The 13,386-nt window shown below is 39.9% G+C and overlaps 1 protein-coding gene across 2 annotated transcripts in view; it reads right to left on the reverse strand.

Annotated features, from left to right (window-relative positions):
• Positions 1-13,386, reverse strand: part of KIF4A (kinesin family member 4A) — a 130,039-nt gene that overhangs the window by 34,605 nt on the left and 82,048 nt on the right. For both annotated transcript variants that reach the window (XM_037988896.2, XM_007991986.3), the window contains 4 exons: positions 12,676-12,820; positions 11,948-12,058; positions 1,770-1,853; positions 1,179-1,292 (listed from right to left, as the gene is read on the reverse strand). In XM_037988896.2, the coding sequence (XP_037844824.2) occupies positions 1,179-1,292; positions 1,770-1,853; positions 11,948-12,058; positions 12,676-12,820 (454 nt within the window). The remainder of the gene's footprint in view (positions 1-1,178; positions 1,293-1,769; positions 1,854-11,947; positions 12,059-12,675; positions 12,821-13,386) is intronic.

Consider the following 13,386-nt stretch of genomic DNA (forward strand, 5'->3'; position numbering starts at 1 on the left):
GTAAAATGGTACAACTGCTTTGGAAAACAGTTTGGCAGCCACTTACAAGTTAAAACATACACCAACCATACAAGAAAGCCATTTTACTCCTAGCTATCTACTCAAAAGAAATAAAAAAAATCCACACAGACTTGTGCGCAAATGTTCAGTGCAATATTTGTAAGAGCCAAAAACTAGAAATACCCAAGTGTCCATCAACAGGTGAATATAAAAACAAATTATGGTATAGCCATACAATGAATAGGATGCCACTCAGCAATAAAAAGGAAAGAAGTTGTATATGATATATGCAACCACATGGATGAATCTCACAATAATTGTGCTGAATAAAAACCAGAAGAAAATACATACTGTATGATTCCAGATGAAAACAAATCCACAGTGACAGAAAGCAGATTAATGGTTGCCTGGAACCATTGTGGGGATATAAAGAAATATATATGAAATGGGGAGTAGAGGGGTAGACCGGGGAGAAGAAGGAGGGATTACAGAGGGATACAAAGAAAGTTTAGGCAATGAAGCACACTGTCATTATCTTGACTGTGGTGATGATTTCATGGGTGTATACATGTGTCCAAACTCACCAAACTGTATACTTTTTTTTTCTTTTTGAGACAGAGTTTCACTCTGTCACCGAGTTTGGAGTGCAATGGTACAATCTTGGCTTACTGCAACGTCCGCCTTCCGGGTTCAAAGGAGTCTCCTTCCTCAGTCTCCCAAGTAGCTGGGATTACAGGCACCTGTCACCACAGCCAGCTAATTTTTGTAGCTTTAGTAGAGATGAGGTTTCACCATGTTGGTCAGGCTGGTCTCAAACTCCTGACTGCAGGTGATCTGCCCACCTCGGCCTCCCAATGTGCTGGGATCATAGGTGTGAGCCACCATGCCTGGCCAAATTGTGAACTTTAAATATGTACAATTTATAATATGTCAATTCTATTTCAATGAAGCTGTTTAAAAAAGTAACTGAACCTCAACAGGGGCAAGGATAGAAAGAGTTCTATACTCCTGGTCTTTAACAACAGTTCAAAGACATTGCTATCTTTAGGAAATAAGGCTTTCAAGTAGAACTTTAGATTTTGCAGTGTTTACTTCTAAAAAAAAGAGAAAAAAAGCTATTTCTCCTTTTCTCCTGTTCCTAGCCCACACAGAGAAATGGCAGTTCAAGTTGTTCATACCTTCACTCGAGCTGCAGTGCCTTCCATTCCACGGCTCTGAGTCTCTTTCCGCTTATCTGCAACCTCCCGTTGTTTCTGGAGAGCATCCTTGAGACGCTTGTTGGCAGCTGCTGCCTAAATAAAATTGGCACATAGTAATGTTGAATGAAAGGTTAAAAAAAAAAAATCCCATTTCTAGCACATTAGTAAAGATAAATTACATGGGTTTGAGTTCCTATAGGAACCAGGTTTATAAATCTCCATGGACATAATGAACAGCTACTGCTTTGGTGCCTAGGGGAGGAATACACTTCAAGGAAGTTCTGCAGACTAGGTGTCTAGAAATGTCACATATCAATATCACTTTGTTTTTTCAGGAAAGGCTCAAGTCCAATTAGGAAAAAATCCTTATTTGAACAGTACCATTTTTCATCAAGTTTTTATCTGCTCACAGGTCATGGTATATAAACAGCGATAAAGATTTAGGAATTGCTTGTGAAGACTGGCATCCCTGGTTTCTCAGGACACTTGCTCGTCTAAAGGATATTACTTTGCAAGCATTTAAGCCTGAAGATGACAATATACTTGACCTAGCAGACTGAATTTTCTTACCTCCTCTGTTTTACGTCTGAGCACATTGGATTGTTTCTGGAAGTTTCTTTCAAGTTTCAGCAGCTCATATTGCCTCTTACGGTCCTGACAAGAAAAAAGTCAGATATGAATTGCTGTTCAGCTAGCTAAAATAAAACCTTATAGTATAACTAAGGCGTCTCTCAAGACATCCTTGATTTGTAAGGTTAACTACAATACAGTGAGCTGCCTTCATCTTCTCCTATGAGTCAAAAACTCGTAGTTCTAGAAACCATGTTTGTGTGTAGAGGGGAAGTAGTTTTTCCCTTTGGCTTATTGCTCTGTGGCCAAATTCTTGAGTCTCAGTCATAAGTCAACTACCAGAAATAATATCCTAGAATGTGAGGTCTGGAAGGAAGCTTAAAGATCATCTAGTGAACAGTCCTTTCCACATAGGTAGTTATTGACAGAGGTGGGATTCAGGTCTCCTGATAAATAGACCAGTATTCTTTTCCCATCAACCCTACCTGTCCATCCATTATAAAACCCGGGTGGCTGGCAAAAAAGAGAAAGCCTATCACATAGCCAACCACCTATAAAATTAAAGTAACTTGCAGCTAAAAAAAAGAGGTTTTTCATTTTTAACCCAGGTTAACCTGGGTACACACAGACATAAAGATGGAAACAATAGACATTGGGGGCTCTAAAAGGAGGGAGGGATGGAGAAAGTGGGGCAAGAGCTGAAAAACTTCCTATTGGGTACTACATGGGTGATGGGATCAGTAGAAGCCCAAAGCTCAGCATCACGCAATATGCCCTTGTAACAAACCTGCTCCTGTACCCCCGAATCTAAAATAAAAATAAAAACAGGTTATTACTGAATGTGCTCTTTCTTCCCAGAGATTCAAGATAAAGAATACCAAGAAATACTATGGGATATCACCTGCTTCAGCTGAGCACACAATATTTAACTACTTTGATTTCTTGGCCCTTTCCCTCTTCTAATAATCCATTAAGTTCCTTCTGGCTTCACTTGTTCCTATCGAATCTGGATAGAATGGTCAGCCATTTTTGTCAGGTCTTTGCCAGCATACTAGAACAATTCATTTCATTCAATAATATAATATTTACTGTGCCATCAACTACATACTAGGCACTGGACTAGGTGTCTATGATACAGAGATAAACATGACATGGTTACTACTCTTATGGAGATTACCAGAGAATACAAACACCATGCAACACAATTACAATAAAATAAGATGTGTGTTGAAATGAGAAGTCAAGATAATTAAAGAAACACAGCCAGAGGACTAAGCTAGTCCAGTGAAAAGAGGAAAGTCAACAGTCTTCTTAGCACTAGACTTCTTGAAAGAGAGGTCTATGTTTAGTGCTTCCAATTGTCATTATTGCTCACTCCATAATCCCCTTGTAAGTAGTTCCTACCAATTGTCCTGGAATTTCCTACTTGTTAAATTCAATGGTCTTTTTACAGTCACCATCTTCTTTGGCTTCTCTCCCAGCATCGTTAGCACTACCAATAACTTTCCCATACCATCCTAATTCTTTTCCTACCTTACAAATTTCATTGTCTTCTTTTCATTTTCTTATACATGAAATAGATTCTCAGCTGGGCATGGTGGCTCATGCCTGTAATCCCAGCACTTTGAGAGGCTGAGGCATGTGGATCACCTGAGGTTAGGAGTTCAAGACTAGCTTGGCCAACATGGCAAAACCCTGTCTCTACTAAAAATACACAAAAATTTGCCAGGCATAGTGGCATGTGCCTGTAGTCCCAGCTACTCAGGAGGCCGAGGCAGAAGAATCGCTTGAACCCAGGAGGCAGATGTTGCAGTGAGCCAAGATGGCGCCATTGCACTCCAGCCTGGATGACAGAGTGAGATCAGAAAAAAATAAAAAAAGAAGAGATTCACTTCTTTTTCTATATATTCTCTGTCTCCATTATCTCATTACTCCCAAAGTTTCATTTTTCACCTCTATGCAGACAACTCTTTTTTTTTGAGACAGAGTCTCCCTCTGTCGCCCAGGCTGGAGTGCAGTGGCTCGGTCTCTGCTCACTGCAACCTCCGCCTCCTGGGTTCAAGTGATTCTCTTGCCTCAGCCTCCTGAGTAGCTGGGATTACAGGCATGCACCACTAAGCCTGGCTAATTTTTTTGTATTTTTAGTAGAGACGGGGTTTCACCATGTTGGTCAGGTTGGTCTCGAACTCCTGACCTCGTGATCCACCCACCTTGGCCTCCCAAAGACAACTCTTAATTGCAAAGTCCAGTCCAACTTCTCCCTTGAACTCTAGGCCAACATTATCCAATATTTTCTAGGTCTCTCCATCCCAAAGATTATTCTCCTAAAACCAACTCTGTCTCTTCAAACTAGCTGTTTCCTCTGACTTTCCAGTCACTGAAAAGCCCGTGGTACTTTTTGTTGCCCTACTTCCTTCATTTTTTGAAAGGTAGATTTTGCATTAATTATGATTAAAATCATTCACTAAACAGTATTGAGTGTGCACTACTTGCCAGTCACTGCTCTAGACATTGGAAATACAGAAGTGAGCAAAACAAAGATCCTTGTCAATGTAGAATATATATTCCTGTAGAATGTAAAGTTGTCATCACTTTATAGAGATGTCTCCTTTTTTCTTTTGTTCTTCTTAACAGTTTTATTGAGATATAATTCACATACCATACAATTCACTCATTTAAAGTACATGATTCAGTGGCTTTTGGTACATTCACAGTTGATGTAAACATCACCACACTTAATTTTAGAACATTTTCATTAACACAAAAAGAAATATACCGTTTAGTGATCACCCTACAACCTCATCACCCCACCCCAAAGCCCTGGACAACCACTCATCTATTTTTTGTCTCTACAGATTTTAATGTCCTACTCTGGATATTTCATATAAATGGAATCCTATCATATATGGTCTTTTGTGATTGGTTTCTTTCACTAGGCAAAATGTTTTCAAGTTTCATCCATGTTGTAGCATGTATCAGTACTTCATTCCTTTGTATGGCTGAATACTACTCCACTGTATGGATAGACCACATTTTATTTGCCCATTCATCAGCTGATGGACATGTTGGGTTTTTCCACTTTTTGGCTATTATGACTACTGCTGCATAAACATTTGGGTACAAGTTTTTGCATATATGACATATTTTTGTATCTCCTGGGTAGAAAAAACTAAGAGTGGGATTGTTGGATCATATGGTACCTCTAGGTTTTTATTTAGCCTTTTGATAAACTGCTAAACTGTTTGCCAAAGCAGCTATACCATTTTCCCATCCTACTGACAATGTATGAGGCTTTCAGTGTCTCCACATTCTTGCTAAGACTTACTATCATCTGTCTTTGTTTATAGCCATCCTAGTAGATGTGAAACTGCATCTCATTGTGGTTTTGATTTGCATTTCTCTGATGGCAAATGACATTGAGCACCTTTTCGTGTACTTATTGCTTTGTCCATTTTAAAACTGAGTTATATTTTTATTGTTGATTGGTAAGAGTTCCTTTTTTTTTTCTTTTTTGGAAATGGAGTCTCACTCTTATCGCCCAGGCTGGAGTGTAATGGTACGATCTCGGCTCACCACAACCTCCGCCTCCCGAGTTCAAGTGATTCTTCAACCTCAGCCTCCCCAGTAGCTGGTATTACAGGCATGTGCCACCACACCAGGCCAATTTTTTTGCATTTTTAGTAGAGATGGGGTTTTTCCATGTTGGTCAGGCTGGTCGTGAACTCCCGACCTCAGGTGATCCGCCCGCCTCGGCCTCCCAAACTGCTGGGATTACAGGTGTGAGCCACTGCGCCCGGCCGGTAAGAGTTGTTTATCTATCTTGGGTATAAGACTCTTATCAGCTATATGATTTGCAAATATTTTCCTCCCAATCTATGGACTGGCTATTAACTTTCTTCTTCTTTTTTTTTTTTTTGTTAGAGATGGGGTCTTGCTATGTTGCCCAGGGTGGGATCAAACTCCTGGGCTCAAGCAATCCTCCCACCTTGGCTTCCCAAAGTATTGAGATTACAGGCGTGAGCCACCATGCCTGATCATATTCACTTTCTTGATGGTATTATTTACAATGCAAAAGCTTTTAATTTTATCTCTTTTTTGGTTAGCTGTTTGTACTTTAGGTGTCACATCTAAGAAATCATTGTCTAATCAAAAGTCACAAAGATTAACACCTATGTTTTCTTCTAAGAGATTTATAGTTTTAGCTCGTACATTTAAGTTTTGGTCTGTTTTAATTTTTGTATATGGTATGAGAGCAAGTTTCTTTCTGAGACAGAGTCTCACTCTGTTGCCCAGGCTGGACTGCAGGGGCATGATCTCAGCTCACTGCAACCCCTGCCTCCCAGGTTCAAGTGATTCTCCTGCCTTAGCCTCCCGAGGAGCTGGGATTACAGGCACGTACCACCATGCCCAGCCAATTTTTTTGTAATTTTAGTAGAGACAGGGTTTCACTATGTTGGCCAGGCTGGTCTTGAAGTCCTGACCTCAAGTGATCCACCCGCCTCGGCATCCCAAAGTGCTGGGACTACAGGCGTGAGCCACTGTGCCTGGCCACAAGTTTCAACTTCATTATTTCGCATGTGACTATCCAGTTGTTCTAGGACTATTTGTTGAAAAGACAAAATTGAATTGTCTTGGCATTACTGTTGAAAATCAACTGGCCATAAGTGTGTAAGTTTATTTCTGGATTCTCAATCTTATTCCATTGACCTATATGTCTATCTTTACACAGTACCACACAGTCTTGATTACTGTAGCTTTGTAGAAAGTTTTAAAATCAGTAAATGTGATGTTTACAAATTTGTTCTTCTCCTTGAGTGCTTTGAATAGTCTAGGTCCCTTGCATTTCCATATATATTTTAGAATCAGCTTGTGAGTTTCTGTGAAGAAACCAGATGGAATTTCATTGGGATTGTGTTGCATCTGTAAGGCAATCTGAAGGGTATTCCATCTTTAGAATATCAAGTCTTCCTGCCCATGAACGTGGGATATCCTTCCATTTATTTAAGGCTTCCTTAATTAAATTCAATGATGTTTAGTAGTTTTCAAGTATACAAGTCTTACACTTCTTTTGTTAAATTTATTCCTAAGTATTTTATTTGTATTGATGCTATTATAAATGGAATTGTTTTCTTTTCTTTCCTTTTTTCTTTTGAGACGGAGTCTCGCACTGTCGCCTGGGCTGGAGTGGTGCAGTGGTGTGATCTTGGCTCACTGCAACCTCCATCTCCCGGGTTCAAGTGATTCTCCTGCCTCAGCCTCCCGAGTAGCTGCGAGTACAGGTGCCCACCACCACACCTGGCTAGTTTTTTGTATTTTTAGTAGAGACGGGGTTTCACTATGTTGGCCAGGCTGGTCTTGAACTCCTTACCCTGTGATCTGCCCACCTCAGCCTCCCAAAGTGCTGGGATTACAGGCGTGAGCCACCGTGCCCAGCCCTGGGATTGTTTTATTAATCTCATTGTCAAATTGTTAATTGCTAGTATATAAATGTACTACTGATTTTCCTTTTTTTTTGTTTGTTTTTTTTTTTTGTTTTTGTTTTTGAGACAGAGTCTTGCTCTGTAGCCCAGGTTGAAGTGCAGTGGCCTGATCTCAGCTCACTGCAACCTCTGCCTCCTGGGTTCAAGTGATTCTCGTGCCTCAGCCTCTCAAGTAGTTGGGACTACAGGCATGTGCTACCATGCCTGGTTAATGTTTGTATTTTTAGTAGAGACAGGGTTTCACTGTGTTGGCCAGGCTGGTCTTGAACTCGTGGCCTCAAGTGATGTGCTTGCCTTGGCCTTCCAAAGCGCTAGGATTACAGGTGTGAGCCACCGTGCCTGACCACAACTTATTTTCTTATATTGATCTTATATTCTGCAACCTTGCTGAACTTATATATTAATTCTAATAGACTTTTAGTGGATTCTCTAGGATTTTCTACATACAAGATCATGTCATCTATAAACAGAGATAGTCTTGCTTCATCTTTTCCAGTTTAGATGCCATTTATATATTTTTCTTCCCTAAACGTCCTGGTTAGAACCTCCAGGACAATGTTAACTAGACATGGCAAGAGTGGACATCCTTGTCTTGTTTCTGATCTTAGGGGAAAAGTATGCTCTTTTTCACCATTAAGTATGTTAGCTGTGGGTTTTTCATACACGCCCTTCATTGCACTGGGGAAGTTCTCTTCTATTCCTAGTTTCTTGAGTGTTGTTATCATGAAAGAGTGTTAGATTTTTGTCAAATGCTTTTTCTGTGTCTGTTGAGATGATCATGTGGTTCTTGTCCTTTTTCCTACTGATACAGTATATAACATAAATTTTCCATATATTAAACAAACTCTGCATTTTTCGGATGGACCTCACTCGGTCATAAGTGTATCATCCTTTTTTTTTTTTTTTTTTTTTGAGACAGTGTCTCACTCTGTTGCCCAGGCTGGAGTGCAGTGGCATGATCTCGGCTCACTGCAGCCTCTGCCTCTTGGGTTCAAGCAATTCCCATACCTCAGCCTCCCGAGTAGTTGAGATTATAGGCATATGCCACCATGCCCAGCTAATTTTTCTTTTTTGTATTTTTAGTAGAGACAGGGTTTTGCCGTGTTGGCCAGGCTGGTCTCAAACTTCTGACCTCAAGTGATCTGCCCGCCTCGGCTTTCCAAAGTGCTGGGATTACAGGTGTGAGTCACCATGCCCAGCCTATCATCCTTTTTAAATGTTGATGGATTCAGTTTGCTAGAATTTTGTTGAGGATTTTCATGCCTATATTAAGATATATTGGTCTGTGGTATTCTTTTCTTGTGATGTCTTTGGTTTTGGTATCAGGGAACACAAGCCTCATGGAATGAGTTGGGAAGTGTTTCCACTGCTTATAGTTTTCAGAAGAGTTTCTGAGAAATGGGTATTTCTGTCTTTTTTTTTTTTTTTTTTTCTGAGACAGAATCTCACTCTATCGCCCAGGCTGGAGTGCAGTGGTGTGATCTTGGCTCACTGCAACCTTCACCACCTGGGTTCAAGCAATTCTTGTGTCTCAGCCTCCCAAGTAGCTGGGATTACAAGTGTGTGTCACCACACCTGAATAAGTTTTGTATTTTTAGTAGAGATGGGGTTTCACCATGTTGGCCAGGCTCGTCTTGAATTCCTGACCTCAGGTGATCTGCCTACTTCAGCCTCCCAAAGTGCTGGGATTACAGGCATGAGCCACAGCACCAGGCCAAGAAATGGGTATTTCTTCCTAAAATGTTTGATAGAACTCACCAGTGAAGCCATCTGTGCCTGGGCTTTTCTTTGTGGGAAGTTTTTAAACTACTAATTTAACTTCTTGTCATGGGTCTATACAGATTTTCTGTTTCTTCTTGAGTCAGTTTTGGTAGTTTTTGTCTTTCCAGGCATTTGTCCACTTCATCTAGGCTATCTAATTTGTTGGCGTACAGTTGTTAATAGTAATTCCTTATAATCCTTTCCTTCCAGCAAGACTAGTAGTGATATTCCCTCTGTCATTCCTAACTTTAGTAATTTAAATTTTCTTTCTTTTTTTTCTTATTAAGGTTATCTGAAGGTTTGTCAGTATTTGTTGATCATTTCAAAAGACCAACTTTTGGTTTCAATGATTTTCTGTTTTTTTCTATTTTGTATTTCATCAATTTCTACTTTAATCTTTTTTTTTTTTTTTTTTTTTTTTGAGACAGAGTTTCACCCTTGTTGCCCAGGCTGGAGTGCAATGGTGCAATCTTGGCTCAGTGCAACCTCTGCCTCCCGGGTTCAAGTGATTCCCCTGCCTCAGCCTCCCAAGTAGCTGGGACTACAGGCATGCACCACTATGCCCGGCTAATTTTGTATTTTTGGTAGAGAGAGGGTTTCTCCATGTTGGTCAGGCTGGTCTCAAACTCCCGACCTCAGGTGATCCACTCGCCTAGGCCTCCCAAAGTGCTGGAATTACAGGTGTGAGCCACCATGCCCAGCCTATTTCTACTCTAATCTTTTAATGTTTCCTTTCATCTACTAGTTTTGGGTTTAGTTTGCTCTCTTTTCTTCAGTGTTTTAAAGTGGAAGGCTAGGTTATTGGTTTAAGATCTTTCTTCAATTAAAAAAAACTGAGATGCAGTCTCACAATTTTGCCCAGGCTGGTCTTGAACTCCTGGGCTCAAGTGATCCTTCCACCTCAGCCTCCCAAGTAGCTGGGACTACAGGAGCCTTTCGCGTTTTTTAATATAGGCATTTACAACTATAAAATTCCCTCCAAACACTGTTTTAGCTGTATCCCATAAGTTTTGGTATGTTGTATCTTTGTTTTTATTAATCTCAAAGTATTTTTTAATTTACCTATGACTTCCTTTTTGACCCATTATTTATTTAGGATTATGTTAATTGCTTCATATTTGTGAATTTCCCAAATTTATTTTTGTTACTGATTTTTAATTTTATTCCATTGTGGTTACAGAACAGATTTTGTACTATTTTCAATACTTTTTTTTTTTGAGACAGTCTTGCTCCGTTGCCCAGGCTGGAGTGCAGTGGCACGATCTCAGCTCATCGCAACCTCCATCTCCCAAGTTCAAGTGATTCTCCTGCCTCAGCCTCCTGAATACAGGAGATCACAGACATGCCACCATGCCCGGCTAATTTTTGTATTTTTAGTAGACATGGGGTTTCACCATGTTGGCCAGACTGGTCTCAAACTCTGACATCAGGTGATCTGCCCACCTTGGCCTCCCAAACTGTTGGGATTACAGGCGTGAGCCATGATGCCTGGCCTGTTTCAATACTTTTAAATTTATTGAGGGATAAAAGGTCTAGCATATGGTCTATCCTGGAGAATGTTTCATGTGCACCTAGGAAGACTATATCCTGCTGTTGTTGGTTGGCGTAGTCTATAGATGTCTGTTAGGTATAGTGTATAATCTAGCATATTACATAAACTATAGACCAATATCTCATGAATATAGATATGAAAATGCTAGGTATTATATTGTTGAAGTCTTCAATATCCTTACCGATCTTATGCCTATTGTTCTATCCATTATTAAAGTAGGGGCTGGGTTCAGCGGCTCATGCCTGTAATACCAGCACTTTAGGAGGCTGAGGTGAGAGGACTTCTTGAGCCCAGGAGTTCGAGACCAGTCTGGGCAACATAGTGAGATTCCATCTCTACAAAAAATAAAAAAGTTGCCAGGTGTGGTGGTATACAGCTGTAGGTCTGGCTACTCAGAAGGCTGAGGTGGGAGGATTGCTTGAGACCAGGAATTTGAGGCTCCAGTGAGCTATGATTGTACCACTGCACTCCAGCCTGGGCAACAGAACAAGACCCCATCTCTAAAAAAGAAAGAAAATAAAGAGATGGATTGAAGTCTCCAAATATTTATTACTGTTGATTTGTCTATTTCTCTCTCCATTTCTGTCAGTGTTTGCTTCATATATTCTGGGGGCTCTGTTGTCAGATGTATATTCAGGCCCTTATAATTCTTCTGGATTATACAATATCTTCTTGTGTTCTGACCTCTGTTTCTCAATATTACAGTTTGCTCTATACATTATTCCCAGATATATCTTTCTAAAGCAGTATTGTGTTGATAACACTTTCTAAAAACCCTTAAAAATCTTTATGCTACTAACAAAATGCGTTCAAACTTCTTGGATCTTTAATAATCCAGCTTCGACTTGCCTTTCCAATGGAATGGTCCACTACTATACTTCACCCCAGTTGGACCACTTGCCCATTCCTTGACTATGCCTACAAAGTTGTCATCTCTATTTCTTTGATCTATCTATCTGGAATGCTTGTACTTATCTCTATCAAAGCCCTTCCTATTATTCAGGGCCTATTCAGCCATCATCTTTTCACTCCAATTGCAAATTTGCTTTCCTTTCTCTTAGTTACTTTGGTATTTTATTCTTATAGCCCAAATCTCTTTCTTCCTTGTATTTGAGAAATCCATGCTTATGTCTTACCGTCTCCTTTAGATAAGACATTCTTCAAGGGCAGAGTTTATATGCTACTAATTTTTCTGTTTCTCACAGTGCCTAGTAGATAGTACTTTGAACATAATAGACATAGTAGACATTTAATACAAAGTTGTTAAATTCATGAAAATGTCACATTTTTGGAGACATGAGGTATTTGAAGAGAAGCATCAAAATTGTTAGTCAGCTCAGAGAAGCATTTATTAGCTAGGCCTTCAAGAAGTTTTAGTTACTTACTCGTTCTTTTAACTGTATTACTTCTTTGTCTTTTTTCTGCTTCCACTGTCTAAACTTCTCAGCATCTTCTTTCATTTGACGCATTAACTGTACCCGCTGGTTTTTCATCATCTATAAAAACAAAAACCAACACAAGTATTAGTCATCTGCACTTTATTCTAGGCTGGTGCGGATGGATAGACTTACCATTAAGAGAGAAAAGCCAGAACTAGGCTGGGAAAGCGGTCCCCAACAGATTTTCTGATTAGGCTTACAATACCCTTGCTATGCTTGCACAGGGTTTTCAAGTATAGACTACACAAGTGAACACTGAGAAGACAGTAAAGAAAAATGTACCTACAAGCTAAATCCAGCCCTAAATTCACTGTATACAAATGAAATTTCAAGGAAACATCTAAGCCTCCAGGACAAATCTACCTAGCAACCACTGTATTCTAAAGGTTTCAGTACAAGTAGCCTGTAACCACCACTTTGTTGGTGCCACAAGTTGAATATTCAATAACTGAGAATTAAAATTTTGAATGTCAAAGCAAGGTTATATTGAGCAGATCCTAGATGACCACTAGCACAATGTTCTGCAAAAGTGGCATTTGTGGAAATTCACACACTTGAAATGATTGCCCTGCCTGCTATTTTCTCACCTGAAAACACCTCTGGTGTATTCCTAAATGGAATACCTATGTTTGTAAATTCCAATGGGAGTAAATGCAAGGATGAGAATTTATTACCCGTATCTCCTGGTTCAGTTTGGAGACAGTACGCTCTGTGGATTCCTTTAGTTTCAGAAGTTTGGACTGCTCATTCAGTTTCTTCTTCAGTTCAGCGATTTGACCCTCCAGCTCCTGGAGACGTTTGCGGCGGCGCTCACTCAACCTAAACACAGATGCTGTAGAAGTGAGGACTACCAGCAGCAAAGCCTGACTTCAAAAGACATAATACTAGACTCCCAGAGTTACAATCCTGACATATACAAAATAGGTGACTAGTCACATAGCCATCTTGAAAAAAGAATACCACCCAAACAACCAAACTTGTCTCAATAATAGGAGCTTAATACAAAGAGTAAGACAACTTTTAGTACACAGCAATGCAACTGCCTCAATATACGCCGCCCCTTTTGCATCAAAATGGTTCTTTGAAGGCATTTCACTTCACTTTAGCTATGAAGAATTCTGATGACTATTATAGAAGTCTGAGATAGAAACTAAACATTCAGCATAACTTTTACAAACATGAGCTTTAGACTCAACCGAGAGATAAAATGGAGTCACTGAGTAAAAAGAAGGTAGCATAGCCCATACAGCAGAGGTCTGAAGGAGAGTAGGATGTTATGGTTATCTGCTTTGGTTTTATTCTTAACTGGTAAGAGATGGCTAGATTGATTTTTTTAATCACTAGCCTGGACATTAATTCCATTCACAAGCTAATTTACCATTAGC

Source organism: Chlorocebus sabaeus, chromosome X (genome assembly GCF_047675955.1).
Source record: "Chlorocebus sabaeus isolate Y175 chromosome X, mChlSab1.0.hap1, whole genome shotgun sequence".
NCBI lineage: Eukaryota > Metazoa > Chordata > Mammalia > Primates > Cercopithecidae > Chlorocebus > Chlorocebus sabaeus.